General features: G+C 44.7%; 1 protein-coding gene across 2 annotated transcripts in view; it reads right to left on the bottom strand.

The window, feature by feature from the left end:
• Nucleotides 1–2,567: 2,567 nt before the first annotated feature.
• Nucleotides 2,568–27,761, bottom strand: part of ARHGEF5 (Rho guanine nucleotide exchange factor 5) — a 67,755-nt gene continuing 42,561 nt past the window's right edge. For both annotated transcript variants that reach the window (XM_081005408.1, XM_081005407.1), the window contains exons 3-15: nt 27,217–27,301; nt 25,265–25,329; nt 21,153–21,415; nt 19,272–19,432; nt 17,406–17,558; nt 14,883–15,012; nt 13,930–14,004; nt 12,067–12,156; nt 9,386–9,537; nt 8,599–8,760; nt 6,802–6,872; nt 5,335–5,448; nt 2,568–3,225 (exon numbers count right to left, since the gene is read on the bottom strand). In XM_081005408.1, the coding sequence (XP_080861534.1) occupies nt 3,071–3,225; nt 5,335–5,448; nt 6,802–6,872; nt 8,599–8,760; nt 9,386–9,537; nt 12,067–12,156; nt 13,930–14,004; nt 14,883–15,012; nt 17,406–17,558; nt 19,272–19,432; nt 21,153–21,415; nt 25,265–25,329; nt 27,217–27,301 (1,676 nt within the window). In that variant the 3' untranslated portion in view covers nt 2,568–3,070. The remainder of the gene's footprint in view (nt 3,226–5,334; nt 5,449–6,801; nt 6,873–8,598; nt 8,761–9,385; nt 9,538–12,066; nt 12,157–13,929; nt 14,005–14,882; nt 15,013–17,405; nt 17,559–19,271; nt 19,433–21,152; nt 21,416–25,264; nt 25,330–27,216; nt 27,302–27,761) is intronic.

The raw sequence follows: 27,761 nt of genomic DNA on the forward strand, positions 1-27,761 counted from the left end.
GTTTAAGAAGCCACCACTTATCATTTAACACAACTACTGAAAGTGCTGCATCTGAGAGGGGTGAAATTAGACAAGGGTAGGCAACCTAAGGCCCTAGGGGCAGGATGCGGCCCAATCGCCTTCTCAATCTGGCCAGCGGGCGGTCCGGGAATCAGCACGTTTTTACATGAGTAGAATGTGTGCTTTTATTTAAATTGCATCTCTGGGTTATTTGTGGGGCCTAGGAATTCATTCTCCCCCCCCCCCAAAAAAAATGTAGTCCAGCCCCACACAAAGTCTGAGGGACGGTGGACCGGCCCATGGCTGAAAAAGGTTGCCGACCCCTGAATTAGACTTTACCTGGGTCAAACACCCAGTTTTGCATCCCCCATGCATGTTTGCGTACACACATGCACAGGCCGGGAGCCTCAATGATGCCCCTCTGGAGGCTTCACTTGGGGCAAAAAACCCGGCTAGCCCCCCCCCCCCCCCGTAGCTCCAGCTCTGCATCAGGTCACCCCATTTTTCGTTCTGGGGTCAAGAGGTAGTGCGTATCACTAATCCACTGACTCCCATTGTTTGAGGAAATAGGCTTCCGGACACTAAGGTCATGTTTGCAAAATGCAATATAGGGTTGTATTGGTTTGTTCCACTATAACTATCATTGTTCCCCCCCAAAAAACTGTCATTGCTTTTCCCCATGGGGGAAAGCTATGGGGTCCTGTTGCTTTTCCCCAGCAGATGAAAAAGTAGGTTGGGCAGGGCCATTCTGAGCTGAAAAATAACCAGAGGAAAAAGAATAAAGCAATTTCCTCTGTGTTCCCTTCTTGTACTCAGACTTACTGGCTGCTTTGGCTTAAGAAAAGCAACATGGGAGGAAGAATCACAGAACTCCAAGTAATTTGCAATTTGAGCTTCAGTTCCACCAACTTTTGTATAATGAAGAGATCTTTAAAATGTTTGCAAAATTGTGCAATTGTGCAAAAACCTATTTAAATTTGTTGGTACCACCATCCTTTTTAAGCCACCTCTGAGGAAAGCAACTGCACATTTGCAATATTTATAGTTTGGGCATAATGTGTTTTTGGATTGTAAGTCTCGCCCCTGTGTATATGACTGTCAAATATTTATACTAGGAAGAATCTGGGTTTTTCTGAAGGCAGATTAAGCAGCCTCAGGGGACAATCCTATGTGGATTTAACCAGGCCTATGCCCTTTGATTTCAGTGGTCTAAGGTGCGCTTGATCAGGCCATTACAAAAACAGAATATACAGTTACGCACACTAAGCCTTTCCCAGTTATTGCTACCTTCTTTCTTATACAGCAATATCTTGAATGGCTGCTGATGAAGAACATTGCTTTACATCCTGAGTTATGTCTTGCATGGTCTCCACAGCTGATGGCACTTCCAGAGGAACACAGTTTAAGGGAGCTTCCTATTTGTGTATCCAGTGCATCCATCATGACTGTCAACCAGTGGCATAGCGTAGGTTGCTGGTGCTTGGGGCAGGCATATGCGTCAGGGGGTGCAGAGGGGGTAAACGGAGCCTGCCGCGACAGCCCAACCCTCGTCACTGAAGTTGCTGGAGCAGATCCCCCCTCCACTGGAGCCAAGTGGGGCCCGTATTGCACCACCTGCACCCACATGGGGGGGGGGGGACCCGACTGGACGACATGCCCCTTGGTGGGTGAATCACCCCAATGCCTGCAGAGAGGAGTGCAGGGCTGTGCGGAACCGGGGCGATGGTACAGGAAAAACCCCTCTGTGAGTTAGTTTAGCTCACCCTCGGCTTTGAAGATGTGGAAAGGCACTGTGGCTCATCTCCAGATGAGAGGCACGCTCCTCAAAATTTTGCACCCAGGGTCACAGGCCCTCTTCTCCCACCTAACCCCCATGCCCTTGCTGTCAATGGGTCACAGGTGTGCACCTTTCCCATTGTATGCTACTTGTAAATAGCAAGCATGGAATCTGGGACCATCTGCACAGAAAGCATGTACCCTCTGCCCTTAAAAGACGCAGTACCTACTGCCAGGCACCAAGCAGTCATTTATCAGTTGTCCCTGCTCGGCCCCCCCAGCAATCTGACCCATTGCCTTCTCTTTGTAATGAGTTTGTGCATTCCTAAGGCTCTTTGGCTGGCCACAAACACTTTCTGAGCATAAACTTCAAGCTGAGAATAAGGGAAAAAAATGTTATCCAACTAAAGAAGTGGCTCCAGAAGAAAGGGAGGTGTTAATGGCAAATATGTCTTCCTTCTCCCTGCATTCTTAGTCCATTTCCCTGTATAGATTTTCTCTGGATTTCTTCTCCTGTTCCTTTAATTACACACTGACTTGCAGAAATTAGTAGCAGGTGAAGCTTTTCTGACATGGAGACAAAAGTTGTGAAATGCTTTCACCTGCTAAATTTGTGTGTCAATTTACTGTTAAAAGCACAGGAGCAGACCAGGAAAAGCTGGCAAACTTTTTTGTAAAGCAGAGTTCAGGGGAATCTGGCTCCCTTTCATTCATATATATGTATCATATCTTATTTGGTAAGAAGTACGTGGCAATTAAAATAAATGAAGTATTTCAAACAGAAAAGCCAATTTCCATGACAATACATATAAAATATATATTTTGCTTTTCTCTAGCATCTTCTTTTTGGGAAGGCTTCAAAGCATTTGGGAACATTATTAGCTTCACACCTTTCTGTGAGGTAAGTCATAGCCTCATTTGGCAGAGCAGAAGCTGAAGCAAAGGCCCCAAGCGAGGAGTTCATGCATTGGAACAACGGCAGTGTCAATAACTGGTTCCCAGAAGTCCTAATATCCAGTTTCCAACTGTATTTCCTATTTGAAACCATCAAGCCAAAGCTAATGCAGGTTTTTTCTTCTCTTTTTCCTCCTCTGGTGATGCACAGGAAGACAATCTTTCCACCAAGTCAGTTTTCATTTCTTTGGTACGTACTGTGTCCTGTATTGGTTAAACATTTGTTGATGGCATCAAAGGAGGTTTCTCTTCCAGAAAACTAAATACAGCAATGTACTGTTGGGTTAAGGAGCCACAATGGAGACGAGCTTTAAGTGTTTGTCTTTGGGGAAACAGGACCCTATCTCTTATGAAAGACTTGTTGTTTTGCATACTTGACACGCTGTTCCTCCTTCAGATTCATCTGGCGAGCTTGCTTGCTGGAGATTATTTCCACGTGATCGGAAGGGAACCAGCCTCTTTCCCCATCAGAGAGTTTCACTCCTTCAAACCACCCTGCAGAGGGAGCAGACACAATGGGTGAAACATTCAGAGAACCATTTAGGGAGTTGTTACAGTCTACAACAGGCTTCCTCAACTTTGGCCCTCCAGATGTTTTGAGACTACAATTCCCATCATCCCTGACCACTGCTCCTGCTAGCTAGGGATCATGGGAGTTGTAGGCCAAAAACATCTGGAAAGCTGAGGTTGAGGAAGCCTGGTCTACAAGTTACCCTGGTAGGCTAGCCATCTGGGTGATATAACCACATTTGTACCTAATGTGCAGCAAGTCCTTAACTCTTGGTAAAATGAGATCGCCCCAGAGTGAGAGAGCTTATTCTGGTGTAGTTTAGGTCTCAGAACTGACTGACTGCACCATCCTCCGAGGTGCCAATGTGAAATTTTAAGAATTTCCTGCCTTAGCCAAATTTCTGATGAGTGCAGACCTCTGAATCCTCATCTCTAACTCTAACCAATCTAAGGCTATTACACTAAGTGGAACTTAGTTCCAAAACAAACAGAAGACTGGGTTGCATATCTGTTACTGGCATTTGTTCACATTTAATCACTTGCCACCCTTGATTGTTTGTCCTCTCCTGCTTTCTCTGTGGTCTTTCTCACCATCAAAAAGGCACATTGTTAAGCTCCGTAGGGACAAGAATAAAAATCTATAATACATGATATACACTGAACAGTTAAGTGTGTTTTAGCTGGTCATCTTTACCACCCTAACAAGTACTGAGTGGAATTGAATACAGTGGTACCTCCAGTTACAAACAGGATCCGTTCTGGAGGCCCGGCCATATCCTGAAAAGTCCGTAACTGGAGGACCGCTTCTGCGCACGCACGTGGTGCCACAAAACGCTTCTGAGCATGCATGAGCGGCAAACCCACTTCCGGGTTTGCTGCAGCTGTAACCCGAAGATTCTGTAACTTAGAGGTTACGCAACATGAGGTACGACTGTACTCCTTTGCTTCTCAGTTTTCTGAGAAAGTGTGGTCAAGTTCATGGCAGGACCAAACATAAGGCTGGCAAGTGCTTATGTGTGAACAGTGATAAGTTACCACTCTCTGTCTTCATGCAGTGTGTGTGGACCAGGGCAATTCAGAAGAAAGCTCCCATTCTCTGTCTCTTATCTATTCTCGTCTGAAAAAGGAGCAAAACATCATCTATGGGGAGATTAGACTGGTGACTGGGAGCAGCCGCCGAGACCATATAACACCGGTCTTGAAAGACCTACATTGGCTCCCAGTATGTTTCTGAGCACAATTCAAAGTGTTGGTGCTGACCTTTAAAGCCTAAACGGCCGTGGTCCAGTATTTCTGAAGGAGCATCTCCACCCCCATCGTTCTACCCGGACACTGAGATCCAGCTCCAAGGGCCTTCTGGCGGTTCCCTCACTGCGAGAAGCCAAGTTACAGGGAACCAGGCAGAGGGCCTTCTCAGTAGTGGCACCCGCCCTGTGGAACGCCCTCCCACCAGATGTCAAAGACAAGAACAACTACCAGACTTTTAGAAGACATCTGAAGGCAGCCCTGTTTAGGGAAGCTTTTAATTTTTGATGTATTTTAATATTTTTTTGGAAGCCGCCCAGAGTGGCTGGGGAAGCCTAGCCAGATGGGCGCGGTATAAATAATAAATTATATTATTATTATTATTATTATTATTATTATTATTATTATTTCACGTGCTTTCAAATGAAGTAATATCTGGATCAAGCTATATGGATGGGTGACGTTTCTCCTGTGTCTGGTATTACTTTTAATACATGGAAAGCTCTCATTTGATTGCAGCAGTGACAGGAAGGGTGTTTAACCCTTTCCCCACAGGCTGTTTCCCTGATGCCAAATTCTATCCCTGCTTTCCCACGTGAGGTGGACCGGGGGTGGGGGGGGAGCTGCCATGTCAGCATAGGCTTTTGCACTGCTGGGTGAAAAACAGCTTAGACACAAGGAAAGCAATATTTTCCATTTTTAATTTTTCAACGATGTAAGCCATTTCCTAGTTCCAAAGGAAACCACCTTCCAGGTCGTAGTCACCCCATGACATTTTCAACTCCCAACTGCCCAGTCTCTTTCCTGCCCCTCACAGCACCTTGCCACAACATTGCCAAATCCACTTACCGTCGCTACTTTGCTGAAGGACCATAATTATATCTGCTTTCTCCAGCGCCAGTTCATCATTCTCTCGGGCTTTGTATGACCTCACACACTGAACCTGAAGTTTGTCTAAGAGAGCTAGGAGAGAAAGAATATCGTGATTGTCAGTTACCAGGTGTGTTGTTGTTAACCATTCAAATGTGTCGGGTTGTTCTTTTTCAAAACAAGCAAGCAAAGAAACCTAAAATGTACTTGAAAAAATAAAATACTGAATTCATCAGTATAGCTTGGGCAAATGTACACACATCTCTTTTTTATTTTGAATAAAACTTTCTGTACCATTCCTGGTTCTTCAATTTTGAGATTTGTGTGTGCAATGTAAACTGAGTCTCAGCTTAGTTTAACTGCATATCCAGTAAGAATTCTCATCCTTGATTGAAGGAACGCACACATTTCTGGTTTTACTTCTTCATATCTAAAGTAATGTGACGGGCACAATGAAAAAGAGTCAACCACCCATCTCCTACTACCCTCCTGAAAAAAACCCCACCCCACCCTCCCACAATATATAAGGGTCTGGTGACTTCTGTTTCAGTGTATCTGAAGAAGTGTGCATGCACATGGAAACTTATACCAAGAACAAACTTAGTTGGTCTCTAAGGTGCTACTGGATATTTTTTTAAAATAAATATATAGTTTTGTGCTGCTGCAGTGTTAATAAAGAACCTGCAGTAGTAATAAGTGCCCAGGATCAATGTTGTACTGTATTTTACTTAACAGATTTACAGTGGTACCTCGGGTTAAGTACTTCATTTGTTCCGGAGGTCCGTTCTCAACCTGAAACTGTTCTTAACCTGAAGAACCACTTTAGCTAATGGTGCCTCCTGCTGCTGCTGCGCCGCTGCTGCACAGTTTCTGTTCTCATCCTGAAGCAAAGTTCTTAACCCGAGGTAATATTTCTGGGTTAGCGGAGTCTGTAACCTGAAGCGTCTGTAACCCGAGGTACCACTGTATATACCATTTGACATGGTATATCCAAGTGGTAGGCAGTACAAAAAGCACAATAACATATTAAACAATGAAAACTCCGTGTAAAATTAATCATGAATAAATATAAGAGTTGGAGTCACACTTCTAGAAACATCTGAGAAAAAAGGAATGCTTTGAGCAAGCATCTGATTGTTGATACTGTCGGCATTTGCTTGCTATTGTATACATTGGTACCTCGGGTTAAGAACTTAATTCGTTCCGGAGGTCTGTTCTTGACCTGAAACTGTTCTTAACCTGAAGCACCACTTTAGCTAATGGGACTCCCGCTGCTGCTGCACAATTTCTGTTCTCATCCTGAAGCAAAGTTCTTAACCTGTGGTACTATTTCTGGGTTAGTGGAGTCTGTAACCTGAAGAGTCTGTAACCCGAGGTACCACTGTATACGTAATACCTGTATTATGTGAGCTAGCCCTTTGCAGTCTATGTCTTGAGCAATCTTACCAGGGTCATCCAAAAGGTCAGGTTCAGCTTGCTGGGGCATAAGCGCAGAAATCCACCTCAGCTTCTCACTCCTGGGGCAGGGGGGAGAGAAGTGAAAAGTACTGAGGAGAGAGGCATTCTAGGTTGTACACGGCAGTTCCTGGTGAAATGTCAAGATGTGTAGTAGTATACTTTGCTCCCTTTACTTGTGGCACACTATGAGTCATGCTCATAGCTAACTAACTAACTAACTAACTAACTAACTAACTAATGGCTTTTAAGGAAGCCACTGTTCTTGGCAGAGCCAGCTCAATATGTTTTGGCACCTGAGGTGAACCACAAAATGGTGCCCCCTGCTATGTAAGAAGGGGTGAGTGAATATCTAGGGCTCTGCGGGACTTGACATCTTTCCGCAGGGCCTGCAAGAGAGAGCTGTTCCACCAGACCTTTGGCCAAGGCACAGTCTGACCCCCTCTCTCCTTCTGTAATCCTCACAGAACTCTAGCCCAATGGTTGCCATTAATTTGATTCTGAATTGATATTAGAATGAATTGATTTTAGAATGTATTTCAATTAATTGTGATTTTATGTAAACTGTGTTACTTTTACTGTTGTTAGCCGCTCTGAGCCCGGCTTTGGCTGGGGAGAGTGGGATATAAATAAATTATTATTATTATTATTATTATTATTATTATTATTATTTACATGTCAGGGACTAGCTGAATTCTGATGAGTGGGCAGCACCGGAAAGAAGGGTTGGAGAATGACTTGGAAGAAGGGATCAGTAGTGGGGCAGGAGAGCTGAAAATAATGCCACATATTTCACATCTGGTAACCAATGAGCCCCTCAGGTTTCAGATAGTATGTGGGTAAAAAAGGTAAAGGTAAAGGGACCCCTGACCATTAAGTCCAGTCATGGCTGACTCTGGGGTTGCGGCGCTCATCTCGCTTTATTGGCCGAGGGAGCCGGCGTACAGCTTCTGGGTCATGTGGCCAGCATAACTAAGCCACTTCTGGTGAACCAGAGCAGCACACGGAAACGCCGTTTACCTTCCCGCCGGAGCGGGACTTATTTATCTACTTGCACTTTGTGCTTTTGAACTGCTAGGTTGGCAGGAGCAGGGACCGAGCAATGGGAGCTCACCCCGTCGCAGGGATTTGAACCGCCGACCTTCTGATCGTCAAGTCCTAGGCTCTGTGGTTTAACCCACAGTGCCACCCGCGTCCCTTCTACGAGTCTAAAAAGACTGGGACACAAATTTTCACAGCCCTTTAGCAGCCACTGAACTTAATGGACCTAACGTTCATTAATTTCAGTGTGTCGGCTCTGGGTGATATTCAACTATCGGTTGGAGTGTCTAAACTATGCCTCTGCCTATGCTAAATCTGTAAATGAATGCAGATATTACATAATGCTGGATCATACCCTTTTTACCATTCTTTTGAGCTTCTTTTGAGGAGAGGGAGAATATAAATGCAACAATAAGTAAGTTGCGCAAAAGGCAAAAAGAAGCTGGTAATTCCAGCAGGAGGTAGCAAACAAGGTCACCCCTCAGTTGGATGCAGAGCTGAGCTTGCAAGCTCTCCCCTTCAGACTTTGCAGGTTTCTCACCTTGCTACAATCCTGCTGGTAAGACTGTTGATACGTGGAATAAAACTGATATACTTCATGTAATAGAAGAAAGATAGTTCTGTGTTGCTTTTAGTAAATACGTGATTGCACAAGGCATCATCTCATCCTTATCGCTCTGAAAGTTAAACTAAGGAATGTGTGGTGCTGGGAGTTCTCCATTGCAAAAACATTTGGCTTTTGCTTACTGTGTTTCTGTACGGAAGAGGAACTCCACTTTTTTCCCCTGATTGTTCTGCAGCAGGAAGAGGCGGAAAAGATTTTTGCTTGAGCCGTGCAGTTTCATTTCACACTTCTCTCCACGCACATTCGAGGAAGCAGCAAAATCAAATACAATAAAGCGCCCATTCCTGCAGGGGATAGAGAAAGAAAAGAAAAAGGGGGCATTTTAAAAGCTTGGTTTTAATGAGTAAGAAAGAAGACTCCTTGCCATTGCTGGCATAAGGGTATTTTGCGCCCTAGCAAATTATGAGTGGTTGCCCCCTGCTCTTCACACATAACACAATACATTTTAGTGATGGAAGGTGGAAAAATGCATACCTTCCCTAAATTCACATAAAGTCCCATTTTTAAAAAATGTGCCACTTGAATGCAAAACCATCTAAAATTATGCCAAGCTACTATAACATAACCTCTTTCATCCATTTCTCCTGCTGCAATCATGTGATTTTTTAAAATTAATCTGAAATTGTATAAATAAAAAGAAGACTGTGTGTCAAGTAAGTATTTTTGTGGGGGGAGAATTTAACAAAAACTTTCTTATACTGAATATTTATACATATTTGGACTTGTAAAAGTGGGGGTGAGGACTAAGAATATGATAATGTTTATTTACCGGTATGTGTTACTAAAAGGAAAGGAAATTGAAAGGAAAGGAACTGACCCACATCATTTGCATAACTAGGATGTTAGGATTGCTGAGGGATAAATGTTGAGTGAAAGATGGAGTAATGGAACCCTTCCCCCAACACTTACTCTCTGGGCCGAGATAGGAGCAGGTAGTCATTAAAGAGGTGCAGGTAGATTGGCCGGGTGGTCAGTTTCCACTTCAAGCTCAGGTTGTACTCCAACGCTGTGAGTTCCCCACGTTTTACCAGCCGCCGTGACTGCGAGATGAGTGGGAAAATCTGCAAGTGCAAGAATAATTGCTCTAGGTGAGGCCCAAAGGTCTCATTGTAACTCCAGTGCTTCAAGGCACAAGTTTTGAGACCTGCTCTCTTCTCCCTGCAAAGAGGTGGAGAAGATTTCTTATCCCATCTCCAGTACTAGAGGGCAATGGCTAGTGGAAGGAAAGGTGAGTGGTGTCAAAATGCCATTTTCCAGATTGTTCTGTGAGCCTTTAGAATACTCTACTGAAAAGGAGTTGCATATGGGATGGATGATGAAAGAATACCACTCTAGGGATGAAACAAAATAAAAAAAAATCCTTCCAATAGCACCTTAGAGACCAACTAAATTTTTTATTCATATGAGCTTTCGTGTGCATGCACATTTCTTTAGATGCACTGAAACAGAAGTCACCAGTGAGAGGATGGGGAGGGGTATTACTCAGAAGGGTGGTGGGAATGGGTGATCAGCTGATAGGTGTGGTAAACCAGTTGACGACTGTTAATGACTGCAATTGGTCTTACAGGGAAAAGCAAAGGGTGAGATGGCCAAAAATAGCTTTATCATGCATAATGAGATAAGAATCCAATGTCTCTATTCAGACCAGGTCTCTCCATGGTTTAAAGTTTGGTAATAAGTTGTAATTCAGCAACTTCTCTTTCCAGTCTATTTCTGAAATTCTTTCGTAATATTACAACTACTTTGAGATCTTGTATAGAATGTCCTGGGAGGTGGGATGGTCAGCTTTGGAAAGGCAGAAGCCAGACTTGGTCGTAATGAGCTGTGAGGTGCACTCTCCTGTCCTCTGAATGTGGTTTTCAGTTTGTTTTGTGAGAAAGCAAGATTGCTTGGAAGCTATTCCAAGGAGGAAGGAGAAAGGTTGTTTTCTGCTGCTCCAGAGAAGCGGACACGGAGCAATGGATCCAAACTACAAGAAAGAAGATTCCACCTAAACATTAGGAAGAACTTCCTGACAGTAAGAGCTGTTTGACAGTGGAATTTGCTGCCAAGGAGTGTGGTGGAGTCTCCTTCTTTGGAGGTCTTTAAGCAGAGGCTTGACAACCATATGTCAGGAGTCTCTGATGGTGTTTCCTGCTTGACAACCATATGTCAGGAGTGCTCTGGTGGTGTTTCCTGCTTGGCAGGGGGTTGGACTCGATGGCCCTTGTGGTCTCTTCCAACTCTATGATTCTAGGATTGTATTGGGGGGTGGGTTCTCAACAGGCAGCCAAGCTCTCCTGAAAGACCTTCCCACCCACAACTGCTTTCCCCTGCAACTGGCAGGTGTGTGTGAGTTCTGGGTGTGCTCCTTGTCTCCAAGGAGTAGCAATGAGGCTCAAGGGGCATTGGCACCCTGCAATAACGGAGTTGCGTGTGTGGCCTAGAATACTTTCCAGGGGGTGGGGTGGCAGAGAAGCAAGGGCTTCCTGGTCGACAGATCAATGTGGGGAGGTTTCTCTGAAGCTAGAAAGTTGATAAAATTACTACACATTGGAAGGTGGATGTGGCCAGTAGATGGGTCACACATTGCTCTGCACACAGACCGCCCAGCTGTTGCCTGATGGCATGAAGGATACTGTACTTAGCCCAATACCATCACAGTGAGGACAACCTTGCCTATAAGACTGCACTGGGGAACCTGTGGTCCCTCCGCTCCTAGAATCATAGAATCATAGAGTTGGAAGAGACCACAAGGGCCATCGAGTCCAACCCCCTGCCAAGCAGGAAACACCATCAGAGCACTCCTGACATATGGTTGTCAAGCCTCTGCTTAAAGACCTCCAAAGAAGGAGACTCCACCACACTCCTTGGCAGCAAATTCCACTGTCGAACAGCTCTTACTGTCAGGAAGTTCTTCCTAATGTTTAGGTGGAATCTTCTTTCTTGTAGTTTGGATCCATTGCTCCGTGTCCGCTTCTCTGGAGCAGCAGAAAACAACCTTTCTCCCTCCTCTATGTGACATCCTTTTATATATTTGAACATGGCTATTATATCACCCCTTAACCTCCTCTTCTCCAGGCTAAACATGCCCAGCTCCCTTAGCCATTCCTCATAAGGCATCGTTTCCAGGCCTTTGACCATTTTGGTTGCTCTCCTCTGGACACGTTCCAGTTTGTCAGAGTCCTTCTTGAACTGTGGTGCCCAGAACTGGACACAGTACCCCAGGTGAGGTCTGACCAGAGCAGAATACAGTGGCACTATTACTTCCCTGCCAGCATAGCCAATGGTTAGGGCGCTGTATGCCCAACATCAGAAAGGGCACAGGTTCTCCTGTCCCTTCTGCAAGATAGGGATAAGCTGAAGGCCTCTTGGTGACCAGGGCAGTTCACTAGTAGATTAGCTCTGGTCATAGAATCACAGAGTTGGAAGGTACCTTGAGCGTCATCTAGCCCAACCCACTTCAAAGCAGAAATTGTACCCATAGGGGGATCAAACCTGTGACCTTGGCATCATCAGCACTATGCAGGGCTATCTATGCATGAATAAAGCAGGTGGTTGCAGTACAGTGTCAGACGGGGGAAGCTGTAACCCCCTGAATGAATGCTTACCTTGCATTCAAACTCCATATTTTTACTCAAGTAGATTAGCTCCTCGGTGCTCCTCATACGCTGGACATTTTCATTGCAATCTTTGATGAGCTGCGGAAAGGAAAATGTTATTAGGGTGGGGAAGTATTGGAAAAAATGGGGGGGGGGGTGGCTGTCCCCTTCTCAAAGCGGAAAGGGTGACAGGGTATGGGTTTAGGAGGCAGAGAATGGAATCAAGCCACCTGGTTTTGGCAAGAGCAACTTTTTAGAAAAAAATGCAAGAATCTTCAATTGGCTAGACCAATTCTCTGGCTGAATTAAGCTAATTTCAGATCCACTGTTTATATGTGTAAAGTACCCACGGCCCTCTTTTTTCTCTAAATGATAAACCTCAATCACTTAGAAAGCTGGTAAGCTTCTTCCAGCATAGCAGAGAAAGGGATGTAACTTCCAGCATGGGGTACCTCATAGCTGTAGGGCTGGATGCATGGGATGACCCAGTTCCACAAGGGGACACAGATGACTCGGTCCATCTGTGTGTGGCCTCAGTAATGACGAAAAGCAACAGTGCAGACAGAGACCAATCTTAAGGGAGAGGTTACATAGACAGCACTGTTCCTTTTGTGGTTAGGGCTTGGTGTTGAGGGAACTGGTTACAGTCGTACCTCCTTTTGTGTCCGGGATCTGTTCTGGAGCCCCAGACGCACAATGAAAGGGATGCTCGACAAAGCGCCGCTCTGTGCATGCGCAAAGCACGATTTAGCACTTCTGCGAGTGTGCAAGTGGCAAACCTGGAAGTAACCCGTTCTAGTACTTCCGGGTTTGCCGTGGACGTTCAACAAAATGGACCCTAAATGGGGCGGACGCAAAAGGAGGTATGACTGTACTTTGGATCAACCACTTCTTCAGGAAAAGGCTCACCAGCTAGATTTCTTTAGCGTTCAAGATATGCATCTGGGTCTTATTGCCGATGCTGGAAGTTACATCCCTTTGAGTCTAAACTTTCCCAGGCACCCTCTATTTAGAGGGAAATACTCAAACATTTGTAGTTAATTATAGAACATATAGGGACGCGGGTGGCGCTGTGGTCTAAACCACTGAGCCTAGGGCTTGCCGATCGGAAGGTCAGCAGTTTGAATCCCCGCGATGGGGTGAGCTCCCGTTGTTTGGTCCCTGCTCTTGCCCACCTAGCAGTTCAAAAGCACGTCAAAGTGCAAGTAGATAAATAGGTACCGCTCCGGCGGGAAAGTAAACGGCATTTCCGTGCGCTGCTCTGGTTCTCCAGAAGCAGCTTAGTCATGCTGGCCACATGACCCGGAAGCTATATGCCGGCTCCCTCGGCCAATAAAGCGAGATGAGCGCCGCAACCCCAGAGTTGACCACGACTGGACCTAATGGTCAGGGGTCCCTTTACCTTTATAGAACATATAACTTCAGAATATTCTACCGCCAGCTGTGTCTTGGCCAGAGTGCTGGACTTAAGACTGAGGAGACCCAGGTTCAAATCACCCCTCACCCCAGAATCTCACTAGATGGCATTGGCTCAGTAAAAACACAGTTGATTCACACAGTGAATGGATACATTGTGCATCCAAACCACAGTGTTGGGTTACATGCAAGCATTACTGCACATCATTGTAACTAACTTGGAGCCACTTCCAAACCATTATTTGCAGCATGTTTTTAATTAATAGGGGAAGAGAAGTCGCTCGGGTATCTAAGGAATTCATATCTCATGTGTCTCAGAAAACAACAGCATGGGTACCTCAGCTTCTAGCTACTGGGAATTTGTGGCCCGGAAGAGTTGAGAAAACTTTTGAACCATTTGTGTGAGGCAGCCAGAAGTGGCGAGAGGGATGAAGAATGGGTTTCAACACCTGTTACCTTCTCAAGTGCATCATATGCTTGAGTGGCCTGTACCTCTTCATCGGCACCGGGCCGAGTTCTCTTCAATATGTTCTGCAGGAGGGAAGCAAAGGGTTTTTGGTAAGAGATTAAATACTTGACTAATTTATGGATTTATTTTCAGGCAGTGGTAAATTAAAGGTGATCCCTCTGGTCAGCAGCTAGTTTTTATAGGGGACAATTTTGAGAGAAGGTGTTGGTCAATCCCTCAACTTCCATCCCCTAGAGAGATTTGCCAGAAAGTTTTGTTGCCACAGATATTATGTGCTCCATACCTTTAGGCTGATAACAGAGAACTAAGGGAAGGCTGCAGGGCCTTTCAGGGGTTCCAATTTTTAAACTTATTTGAAAAAATAAGTTTTTCAAACTCCCTTTGAAGTTGTGCTTCCATGGACCAAGTTTCAGCACTCCTCCTAAAACTTCCCAGAGTCCAAAAGAAATGGGTATAAAACAGGCACAGGCAAACTTGGCCCTCCAGATGTTTTTGGCCTACAACTCTCATATTCCCTAGCTAGCAGGACCAGTGGTCAGGGATGATGGGAATTGTAGTCCCAAAACAGCTGGAGGGCCGAGTTTGCCTATGCCTGGTATAAATATTGGAATTAAGCCATGCTCCTGGGGAAGAGGTGAGTGCGGAATGGCGGAGTACAGGTTTTGAAAATATAGGAGGTTAAATTCCTGCCACCTCCACCAAAACAATTTCAAACAGAAGCTCCTGGGAGACACCTTTTGGACTGAGTCACACTTCTACCTGGCAAAGCTCTGGTTTGCTGCCATTGCATGCATGTAAATGTCAAATATCTTTGCAATAAAGAAGTGGGCACCAATTCTTTTCCTGCTGCTTACATTTTTATTGCCAGGAAAACTGTCGATTTAATTATGAGGCTGGCCAGCCCAAGGAAAGGCGAGTCCTGGGTCCCCAACACTTTTACCTGGAGAAGGAGTTTAAGTCTTGTGATGCGCTGGAACGGGAGGATGAGGAAGGATTTGAGAGAGAGGCGCTGGCAAACAGGATCACTTTCTAGTCTCTCCAAAACCTGTTGGAAGGCAGGGACATCATTCCTGCCAGAGAGAAGATGCAGCAGATTAGATTGACTCCCAACTAGAAAAGCTGAGGCTGCTGAAAAGTTCAGAGACCATCTTGGCAGTGAGTCCTGGAAGACTTGCTCCCTGCCTTGTGGGACTTTCCCACCTGGCCTGGGAGGCTGAACAGAATCTTGGGCTGGAGTGGTGTTGGGAGGGATATTAATCTTTTTTATCTTTATTTTTAGAGCTTATGTGTGTGAGGCCTTTTTAGACCTCTTATTTATTTATATACCACCCTTCATCACAAGATCTCAGGGTGGTTCAAAAGAAAGATCTTGGTTTCATTGCTGATTATTTGTTCTTATTTGTTTTTATTGTTTTACTGCTTCCTACTGTTTTTATCCACTTTATGTAAGCCTCTCTGACTGGCTGAAGAACAGCATGAAAATGTCCCAAATAAAGTAAGAAAAATAAAACAAAATGCTGACTATTATGCATCAACCTCTTTAGGGCTTTCATTCTATTTAAATTGCGCTAGAATGACAAACCTAGACAGCATTTTAAAAAGCCGAGACATCCCCTTGCCAACAAAGGTCCGTATAGTAAAAGCTATGGTTTTCCCAGTAGTGATGTATGGAAGTGAGAGCTGGACCATAAAGAAGGCTGATCGCTGAAGAACTGATGCTTTTGAATTATGGTGCTGGAGGAGACTCTTGAGAGTCCCATGGACTGCAAGAAGATCAAACCTATCCATTCTGAAGGAAATCAGCCCTGAGTGCTCACTGGAAGGATAGATCCTGAAGCTGAGGCTCCAGTACTTTGGCCACCTCATGAGAAGAGAAGACCCTAATGTTGGGAAAGATGGAGGGCACAAGGAGAAGGGGACGACAGAGGGCGAGATGGTTGGATAGTGTTCTCGAAGCTACCAGCATGAGTTTGACAAAACTGTGGGAGGCAGTGGGAGACAGGAGTGCCTGGCATGCTCTGGTCCATGGGGTCACGAAGAGTCGGACACGACTAAACGACTAAACAACAACAACAACAAAGTGCTGTTATCTAGGATATGTTACCATGGACTTGAATTCTGGGAGATGCATCTTAGTTGATTTCCATTCCTCTGACAATACCCTGGAATCTCCTTGGAAGGGCCAGGATCCATTGGCCAATTGCAGCAAACATCATTTCCCCTGGAATTTGCCTCTTTATAGATGAATTTATCTATGGATTTGGATTTGATATCCCGCCTTTCACTCCCCTTCAGGAGTCTCAAAGCGGCTAACATTCTCCTTTCCCTTCCTCCCCCACAACAAACACTCTGTGAGGTGAGTGGGGCTGAGAGACTTCAAAGAAGTGTGACTGGCCCAAGGTCACCCAGCAGCTGCATGTGGAGGAGCGGAGACGCGAACCCGGTTCCCCAGACTACGAGTCTACCGCTCTCAACCACTACACCACACTGGCTCTCTATAAAATCTATATGAGATTGGAATGGCACAGTGCTTCCTCTAACCTGGAACCTGAACTAAATCATGTACCAACATCTGTTTTGGGTATCTTAAACACTTATGAACTGAATCAGGTGTGGCCCGTTGAAATAGGGCTCTTCTGCTTGCTGTGAACTACTGCTGTGATGCTTTTTATACCTCCACAAAAAGCACTATTGTTATATAAAAGGCAGTTTGCTTGACAACCTGACAACAGTTTGTTAAGTGTCCTGGAAACTATAGCTCTGTGAGGGGGGCAGCTACAGTTCCCAGAATTCTTTGGGAGGAATCATATGCTTTGAATGTGTATTAAGTAAAGGTAAAGGGACCCCTGACCATTAGGTCCAGTTGTGGCCAACTCTGGGGTTGCGGCGCTCATCTTGCTTTATTGGCCAAGGGAGCCGGCGTACAGCTTCCAGGTCATGTGGCCAGCATGACTAAGCTGCTTCTGGTGAACCAGAGCAGTGTACGGAAACACCGTTTACCTTCCCGCCGGAGCGGTACCTATTTATCTACTTGCACTTTGATGTCCTTTCGAACTGCTAGGTTGGCAGGAGCAGGGACCGAGCAACGGGAGCTCACCCGGTCACGGGGATTCGAACCGCCGACCTTCTGATCGGCAAGTCCTAGGCTCTGTGGTTTAACCCACAGTGCCACCCGCGTCCCTGCTGAATGTTTATTAGATGTGCTTTAAATGTGTGGTGTGGATCTCTCCTAACTGTCCACCTCTAGATGAGGTTTTGTTCCAGTTTAACTGTCCTGGGTTCCCCTGCAGAACCTTGAGCATTGTCTGCTAGAGAGCCTTATCACCCCACCCCTTTTCAGAGCGATAGTTCCCAAGAGAGGAGACATCTTGTCTGTGGTGTAGATATGCCACAAAGGACATTTTGTGGGGTGTTACAAAGAGGATAAAAATATAGGAAAGGGGGGCATCTTTAGGTTTCTTACAGTAGTCGCCGAAAGGTCTGCTCCTGGTACGTCTGGTTTGTCACATACGGCAGGTAAACCCTCCGGAATTCCGGCGCATGCCTCAGAGCCACATCACACACATTGAAGGTGAACATGTTCTCCTCAAGCTTCTCCTCCAGGTCAAATAGGAAGCTGCAGGAACCCCCCAGAAGAAAATAATGAGTCATGGAGACCAGAATTACAGCACTTCCCCCAACTTTTTAACCTTTCTCCTTCTCTAGAAAAATAACTATTTCTACGTGCAAGCTGTAAGGAAATTCTTACTCATTGTGTGACAGGAGTGAGCCTGCAGTAAATCACCCGAGCAAGTTGGAGTTGACTCCTTATTAGCAGCAACAGGATCTGCACAGGAGTGTGAGGCACAGCAACTCATTTCTGATAGGTCTTTCCCCCATGAAGCAGTTGCTGAGGCTGAAAGCCTCCCCACAGCTGCCTAAGTCTCCTCTTCGCCAGGGTTTCCCCCAAGCAATCTGAGACTGTGCCTGCATGACTGTCTTTGCTCTTCTCACTTCATACCTCTTCTGGTTCTGGGAGACCAGGGAGGAGGAGTGCTTGTTGCACCTTGCTTGGGTGATTATATAAAGATTTAGGGCTTATCCACACTTCGACTTATCTTGATGCTTTGCCCCAGGGAAAACTACTCTTTAGTGTTCAATTGGATTGATGTTTGCTCTGATTTAGCACCAAAAAGCAGGCTTTCCCTGGAAAAGGAGCAGGGCAAGGAGAAAACTGCTCAGACCTGTGCTTTCTAGGCAGGGGACAAGTGGAAGCGTGGACAAACACTTCAGTCATTTCTATTCTATTCATCTGCTGAACAGCATTCTAGGCAAATATGCAACAAGCTAAAAAAATTAAAACACAATGTTAAACAATGTTACAACATTAAATACTAACAAAACTTTTAGTTGTGTTGTTGTGGGCTTCTTTCAGGGCTACATAAACATGGAGACCAGAATCCAGGTTTTACTCCAATTCTAGTATTTTGTTGCCTGCTGAAAATGTTTGTTTCAACAAGCATTTTAAAATAATTAATTTGATTCAGTATTGGTCTGCATTTTATGATTTTTTAAAACACTTTAATTATTTTATTATACACTGCCACAATATTTTTACGAGTTTGCAGTTTTATAAATGGCCTTATAAATAAATATAAAATAAAATATGCATTCAAATATGAATTTTCATTTGGCTTTTTTTAAAGTTGCAGATTACCGTATTTTTTGCCCTATAGGATGCACCGGCCCATAGGACGCACCTAGTTTTTTGGGGGGGAAATAAAGAAAAAAAATTATTCCCCCCCCAGCCGCGGGGGAATCCCGAGCTTTTAAAAACGCACCTACCGTAGTTTTTAGAGGAGAAAAGGATATCTGCGCAAAGCGCGGGGCACTCTGCTTCAGCGCGCCCCGCGCTCCGGGCAGCAGGCTGCTATCCGCAGCCTAGGGAGCCTGCGGGAACTCCCGCGGGCTCCCCAGACTTGCTGATAGCTTCCTGAAGCCTGGAGAGCGAGAAGGGTCGGTGCGCACTGACCCCTCTCGCTCTCCAAGCTTCAGCGAAAGCCTGCATTCGCCCCATAGGACGCACACAGATTTCCCCTTCATTTTTGGAAGGGAAAAAGTGCGTCCTATAGGGAGAAAAATACGGTAATTTGGAAACAGGACAGAATATATGAATGAGAGTATGGAAAACTGATGCTGACAGTGGTCTGCCCACCCACAGTGTATAGTCTAGCACAAAGTACTATGCAGTTATGAGGCACAGGCAAGTATCTATTGATTGCATTGGCTCGAGACGTCCAGGGTTTTGGTGTGATAGCTGTACAAGCAGAACAGTAAGACCAGAACTCACTTGGCACTAACGTCACGTACATCCTGAAGGCGGGAAAAAAGCCACTGTTTATCTTGATTCGTTAAGACAGCTTGGAGTTCGTGGCAGTGCTGGAAGTGGTCCACGGCCACATTTAAGCTCCGCAGGTATGAGGCTTCTGATACAATCAGTTCAAACTTGGCCTGTTAATAATATGGAGAACATAAGCTTTAGAGCACAGGATACTCCAAGAAGCAATGAATTATTTGAGATGGAATTAAACGGAAAAGGAAAACCCTCAAGGGGAGTAGATTGTATCTGCATGTTCTTGATGGAGACAGAGCTAGCAACTGCATCTCTTGTTTCACTGTCCATCAGAAGAGAAGCCTGGAACTGGTCTATCCAAACCAGCCGATCAAGAATTGCATTCAGTGTTAAGTTGTGGGTGAACATATCAGACGACACAGCGATTCTTCAAACAGCTCTTGTTTATTCACAGGCCAGAACTGAACTCTGAACTGAACTGAAGGGTTCAGTCAGCCTGCTTATATAGAGCTCCAGTACAACGTAACTGTAACAATTTTCCAAAACTATCCAATCACTGAAGGACACTTTCGATCCCTTATTTGCATAACTATCTACAGTATCCCCCTGCTCGCCCAGGGTGAGAACTTCAGTACATAATATTCAGCACCACACAACCAAACATCCTATGAATGTCTCAGGGGTCAACCTTGGAAACCTCCATCCTTCCACCTGCCTAGATTTGGGATATTGAACATTTGCTGCTCTCTTGCTCCATCTCCCCGTCACTGTCTCCTTTCCTTCTTGTCCTTTCCTCCTGGATCCACTCCTAAAGGAAAACCTGTTTGATTGTTTTTGCCAGCCTATTGGTCCTTAAGATCTTTCCCTTCATTTTCATCTTACATGCAACCCTTCTGAATGATTTCAAACAATTTGTGCATTCGAAGGTTGCAATCCTACGTTGCCTGTGAGTTATGTTGTGGGCAGGGCTGGATTTAGGTTTGATGAGGCCCTAAGCTACTAAAGGCAATGGGGCCCTTTATATGTCCAGCTGTCCTCTGTCAACAACAAACTGTCACTGTTTCTTTGTGTTGAATATATGCTATGAGGTAATTCATGGACCTAATAGGCATCTAAAGCCATTTGCACACAACAAAATATTATATCACAGGAGCCTACACAACACAAAACACTGTTGCTGTATGTAGGTTTAATTTATTTGTTTTTTATCTTATATTTTGGAAATGTACATCCAGGTTTTTTTTCCTTAAATTTTTTTTGGGGAGCCCCTAAGAGAGTTCGAAACCACGTCAAAGTGCAAGTAGATAAATAGGTACCACTCCGGCAGGAAGGTAAACGGCGTTTCCGTGCGCTGCTCTGGTTCGCCAGAAGCGGCTTAGTCATGCTGGCCACATGACCCGGAAAAACTGTCTGCGGACAAACGTCGGCTCCCTCAGCCAGTAAAGCGAGATGAGCGCCGCAACCCCAGAGTCGGTCACGACTGGACCTAATGGTCAGGGGTCCCTTTACCTTTACCTTTAAGAGAGTGGGGCCTTAAGCTATAGCTTGTTTAGCTTATACGTAAATACGGCATTGGTTGTGGGCATCCGTCTATCTCGAGAGTAATCCCCACAGAACTCTGATAAAGTAAATTAATGCTGCAGAGCTGTTGGCTGCTAGCTGCTTATTTCAAACCAGCATGCCAACTTCCCTGATTCTGATTCTTCAGCTCTCTGTCCATCCTCTCGCTTCAGTTTTCCATTTGGACTCTTACCCCATTCGTCTGGTTCGCTCCATCTTCCAGCTCGCCTCCTCTAGGCCAGCTGTTTCTACCACTAGCCATATTGAGTTAGCCTTCTCTCTAGTCAAATATGCCCGGCTGTGCTCCTCCTCTATTACCTCCTGCAACTTCTGCTCCTCACGGGTCATGCTCAGCAGGACAGTGCTCTCTCGGACCATGGGGATGTCCTGCCACAGGGACGTCGAGGATGAGACGGACAGGCGTTGCAGGTAGGAATCCTGAGGGGAGATGTTTTTTCTTCGTAACCTCGGGGAGTCTGTGGATTTATACTCCAAATCTTCGGTCAAGGAATCTGCTCTCTTTTGACTTTGAATGGCTTTGTTCAGTGCAACATCGCTGTATTCCTGGTAGAGCAACTTCGCTGTGAAGAAAAACCACCAAGTCTTAACAATTCTGACTCAACGCACCAGGCCTGCAACCAGAGCTATTATGCGGGTGGTGAGGTGGTTGTGGTGGGGTTAGGGCACACTGAGGAGAGGAAGGGACAAGGTTTAATTTGTCAGGGTGAAGCAGTAAACACACTGCATTTTAAATTCCAAACAGCCTGAAGTTAAACAACTTACATTCAAATGTTGTTGTATGAACATAGAAAAAATAAACATTGAAATGAAATGACCGGTTAGAAACAGAGATGTACAGTCGTACCTTGGTTCTCAAACAGAATGCATTCCAGGAGTCCGTTTGACTTCCGGAACTGTTCGAAAACCAAGACGCACCTTCTGATTGGCTGCAGGAGCGACCTGCAGCCAATCAGAAGCCACAGAGGACGTTTGGCTTCTGAAAATCATTCAGAATCATTCACTTCCAGTTTTCGATTGTTCAGGAGCTGAAACGTACAAGTTCCAAGGCGTTCAGCAACCAAGATACGACTGTAGTAGGAAGATTCTGAAAAGGATAAGGCTATTTCTGCTGTTATTGGCCTTGGACCAGCAAAAATATATTTCCATTTATACATGTAAAATGATGGTGTTTAATTTTCATAACACTGGAAATGTTACTTGATGCTTAAAAATAATTACCAACAGCTTGTCAATAGAACAGGTGTATTTGCAGCTTTACTACATTTCTGAGCAAATGGGAAGAATTCTTTCCTGCATCTTTCCCCCACTCCTCACAACTCTGTTAATTTTAGAGCTACAGACTAGGGATGCAAGGAGGCAGCAATTTCTGTCCTATCTCTGTTTGTCGCAAACAGCGCAGTTTCCATTCATTTGCAGGCTGGCTTCTGCCAAAACAGTTATTTGCATCTCCATCCTTGTGGAGTAAAAACACAACAACAGCTCATACCACTTATATTTCCTTGTGTGGTTTCCATTCCTGACCTTGTACACGCATGCCGATTGTGTCCATTTCTTCTCCTATTTCTGTTTCTGATAGAATTCTCTGGCATTCCTATGTCAGACTTTTTTAAAAACCTGAAAGCTAAAATTCCTGGAAGGGGCTTGAAATTTCCATTTGCTGGTCATATGGACCCGTATGGACCCTTTCACCACGGCTGACAAAACAGATAATTTCTAGAACAGCTGGGGCTTTTCTATAAGCAATAGATATATTATTAATATTTCACTGGATGACACTGGGGCAAAGTAGGCATAATGAGGGCAGCCACGTTTGTTGTTTACATGACTTCCCAATTCATGTATAAAGTGGGATCTGGTGACTAGACTTTAGCAACAAAAGGGGCAGTTGGATAAGGGAATAAAATGTTCCCCAGCCCCAACATCACCTTTTCCCTCTGAAGACTGCTGCAGTGATGTGGTTTTCTCTGAAATATTTTTTCCTGTGCAGAATAGGCTGATATTGTGTTTGAATATTTTTTTGATGCCCTGGGTAAAGGTAAAGGGTAAAGGGACCCCTGACCATTAGGTCCAGTCATGGACGACTCTAGGGTTGCGGCGCTCATCTCGCTTTATTGGCCGAGGGAGCTGGGTTATATCATGTCCATCTCCTTTTCCAACTATGTCTAGCCAGATCCTTGTCAGAAGCCCAAAAGCAGAGCATGCGGACAACAGAGCCTCTCTCTGTTCCAGTTTTATGATATTGATCACTCTATCCTCTGAGAATCTGCTAAAGGCAGTGACCATCAGCACTGCTATAGTAAAGGTAAAGGGACCCCTGACCATTAGGTCCAGTTGTGGCCGACTCTGGGGTTGCGGCGCTCATCTCGCTTTATTGGCTGAGGGAGCTGGCGTACAGCTTCCGGGTCATGTGGCCAGCATGACTAAGCCGCTTCTGGCGAACCAGAGCAGCGCACGGAAACGCCGTTTACCTTCCCGCTGGAGCGGTACCTATTTATCTACTTGCACTTTGCCGTGCTTTCGAGCTGCTAGGTTGGCAGGAGCAGGGACCGAGCAATGGGAGCTCACTCCGTCGCGGGGATTCGAACTGCCGACCTTCTGATCGGCAAGTCCTAGGCTCTGTGGTTTAACCCACAGCGCCACCCGCATCCCTAGATGCCCTAGAGAGAGGTCTAATTTAGCATTTTTATCTTACTTTTATTTAGTAAGCAAAACTAAAACTTTTGAAATTGCCAAGCTTGCTGAATCTGCAGTTAGCATCCAATTCATTGTTACTAATGAGTTTATAGATTTATTTTATTTTTTAAAATAAATCCATCCCTCATCAGCACTTTTCTCTCAGGCCAACCCAGCTCTGAGAACAAAAATAAGGAGATAAATTAAGTAAGATGCTAGGGTTGTTTCTATATCTACTCCCATTTTCTGCAAAAAGAAGAAAAAGCAGGGAGAATAACACTCTGCTTTAGGCTCATGTTTGATATCCCCTTTCAAGCTACACTGCTGCCGCTAAGATGCTTTAGGATTTCTTTACCATCTCTCTTTCATTGAAAATAACATTGAAGGATGCAGAAACCTGAACGAGGGCTCCAATCTAGAATAGGAAGACATTCCAGAACAGGGACCTATGACTGCTCTTCCTCCAAAATATAAATGGCTGGTCTAAGCACACTTTTGTAAAAGCATATATAATTTAATGTGTACGTAGCCACATCCAAACCATGTTTGGAGGTGGTAGAATGAAATAGTGGGGAAGAGGAACTGAAGGGAGCATGGAATCACAGCAGGGAGTTTTGTCAGTTTAGAGTGGGGGGTAGATGGGATTAGCTGGGTGGGAATGGGGTTAGGGTGGAGATTACTAGTTCTAATCACATTCACGTCAGACACAGCTTTTATGTTTTCATTGTTCCTCAATTAAACACTCTTGTCTGTTGGTAACCCTGGGAAAATTTAAATGAACCCCACACTTAAAGGCTTGAACCAGGCAGAGGGCCTTCTTGGTGGTGGTGACCGCCCTGTGGAACACCCTCCCATCAGATGTCAAGGAAATAAACAACTATCTGATTTTAGAAGACATCTGAAGGCAGCCCTGTTTAATAATAATAATAATAATAATAATTTTTATTTATACCCTGCCCTCCCCAGCCAATGCCGGGCTCAGAGCGGCTTACAAGCAATAATAAAAACAAGTTAAATGATTACAACTTAAAAACAAAATTAAAAAATACAACATTAAAATATTGAAACATTAAAATATTAAAATGTAGCCTCATCGCAGAGGGAGAAGGAAAAGAAAAAAAGAAAGAGAGGGAGGGAATCAAATTGGCTCCAAGCCAAAGGCCAGGCGGAACAACTCTGTCTTAAAGGCCCTGCGGAAAGAAATCAGATCCTGCAGGGCCCTGGTCTCATGAGGCAGAGCGTTCCACCAGGCCGGGGCCAGTGTTGAAAAGGCCCTGGCTCTGGTTGAGGCTAATCTGACTTCCTTAGGGCCCGGGACCACAAGGGTGTTGCTATTTATGGACCTTGAGGCTCTCCGTGGGGCATACCATGGAAGTATTTAATGTAAAGTTTAGGGAAGTATTTAATGTGTGACATTTTAATGTATTTTTAATCTTTGTTGGAAGCCACCCAGAGTGACTGGGGAAACCCAGCCAGATGGGCGGGGTACAAATAAATTATTATTATTATTATTATTATTATCATTATCATTATTATTATCATTATTATTATTATTTATTACTTTCTGTTTTTAATCTGTTGATAGCTGCCCAGAGTGGCTGTGGAAACCCAGCTAGATGAGGCGGGATATAAATATTAAATTTATTATTATTATTATTATTATTATTGCTATTATTCTGCACCTGCAGAGGGTTTTTTTAGCACACAGAGAACTTCGTTAGGCAGGAAGTACTTACATGAGTTGATTAATTTGGAGCGCCGCCGTTTGATGGTTTCTGCTGTCTCTAGCAGTTTCTTCTCTCTTTCAGGGAATGGAAAACATCAAGATGTGAATAGTATACAAATATGAGGAAAATCAATAAGGTCTACAAAGAGGATAGTATAACCTGAGCATTGGATCTCATCAGTTACAGCTACCATTTTAAACGCTGGGTTCATAGCCTACATTGCCTACTCTCGCTGAGGAAAACGGCAAGACAGAAACCACGATAAAGCTTCTTCTTGGAAGTTTGTTCTTCCAAGGAGCATTTGGCAGATTTCTTCAGGTTAATTTATTGTTAAGTTGTGGGTGAACATATCAGACAACACAGCGATTTTTCAAGCAGCTCTTCTTTATTCAGATGCCAGAACAGAACTGAACTGAGGAGCTCAGTCAGCCTGCTTATATAGAGCTCCAGAACAACGTAACTGTTGCAACTTTCTAAAACTATCCAATCACTGAACATCACTTTCAATCCTTCATTTGCATACAAACTAGCCAATCACTGAACGTCACTTTCGATCCTTCATTTGCATAACTATCTACAGTATCCCCCTGCTGGCCCAGGGTGAGAACTTCAGTACATAACATTTATCTTTACAACAACTCTGTGAGGCAAAACAAAAAAATTCCTTCCAGTAGCACCTTAAAGACCAACTAAGTTAGTTCTTGGTATGAGCTTTCGTGTGCAAGCACACTTCTTCATCTGAAGAAGTGTGCTTGCACACGAAAGCTCATACCAAGAACTAACTTAGTTGGTCTTTAAGGTGCTACTGGAAGGAATTTTTTTGTTTTGACTATGGCAGACCAACACGGCTACCTATCTGTAACTGGATCTGTGAGGCAAGTTAGACATGCCACAGCCCACATCCGGCCTCAATCTTAATCCGGCCTCTGTGGCAGTTTATCTCCTGGGGTAAAATCCTAAAAAAAAGCCCAACAACTTTGGTCAGCCCTCACGCATGTTAATTTCATCAAATCTGGCCCTCTTTGGAAAAAGTTTGGGCACCCCTGCCCTATACAGAAGGGGGAGTGTTCCACAGCTCACATTGGATTGACCTGGAAATAAGCTGAGCTTTTAAAATTGGGTAATTGGCTGGGAAATAGGTCAGGCTATCTGAATTCAACCACTTCACGCCCTGCCCCACCCAGCTCCAAAGCTGTCATTTGCAGCCACAGTGAATTAATGGAGGCTTACAAAACTGCAATATCCTCACTGCAAATTATGGTTCCACATCTGCAGCCCAAGGGGGATAAAGAGCCTGCAGAACCTCAAAACATTTCCTGAAGCCCCCCACAAACAGTGTAGTTCAGACATGCTGTCTCTTCCCCTGAGCAGTTCAATAGGTTGGCAGCCTGCTGGAGCTTCTCTAAGTTGCTCTAATTTCAGGTCCTTTGCAGGGTCTCCTCAAACTGTGCACAGCTGTTGTTCTTGAGGGTAGATTTTAATTTGAGCTGGAGAACTTGGGGTTCTCGGGAGGCTCCCCTCTTCTTTGAGGTGAGCATCAATGAGCTCCTGAATCCCATATCCAAGCTCAGCAAGCTTTCCCAACATGTCTAATGTTTTATTTGCAGACCTCTTGAGGGGTTGAGAATAAACATTGGGCTGGAATGAACCATGTGGGCAGAAGCTTTTTTGCATACCTAAACTGGGGGTGAAGGCAATTAAGTATTTCAGGGGGGCTTAATTTATTTGTCCAAGGCAGGTCACCCAGTCAGCTTCATAGCCGAGGAAGGATTTGAACTTGCTTTTCACTTACTGGAAACCCAGCATTGTAACTGCTGATATACCACACTGGTTCTTAGTTCCTGTGACATAGCGTGAGCAGTACATTAAACATTCAGAAAGCACTAGAAGGAATTTAATTCCACTACCACAAGAGGCTGTCCAGTGGCTCAGTACAAAAATGCTTATGGGAAGAGACTCACCCAAATTTCACTCTGTCGAAATGGTCTGATTTTTCTCTGTGTGCAGGGGCTTCCTCCTTTGACGAGATAAGAGATGCTATAAACTCTGAAAATGGAAAAGATAGTGGGGTTGCCTTATTCCAAAAAAAATTAAGTGCTGAAGTGCTTGTAATTCAGTCACAACTTCTCAGCTGCAAAAATGGAAATGTAACTCATTGCAGCAGGTGGAGAGAAGGACTATACAGTGGTACCTTGGTTTACGAACTTAATCCGTTCCAGAAGTCCGTTCTTAAACCAAAGCATTCTTAAACCAAGGCGTGCTTTCCCATAGCAGCGGGGGACTCAATTTACAAATGGAACACACTCAACAGGAAGCGAAACATGTTCTGCTTCCAAGGCAAAGTTCACAAACCAAAACACCTACTTCTAGGTTTGCAGTGTTCTTAATCCAAGTTGTTCATAAACGAAGCTGTTCTTAAACCAAGGTACCACTGTATACTGCAGGAAAGAGCCAATGGGAGGACAACATGTCTCTGTGCACAGAGATACATGGTGTGTCTTTTCCC

This window comes from Podarcis pityusensis, assembly GCF_964106645.2.
Source record: "Podarcis pityusensis genome assembly, chromosome: 5".
NCBI lineage: Eukaryota > Metazoa > Chordata > Lepidosauria > Squamata > Lacertidae > Podarcis > Podarcis pityusensis.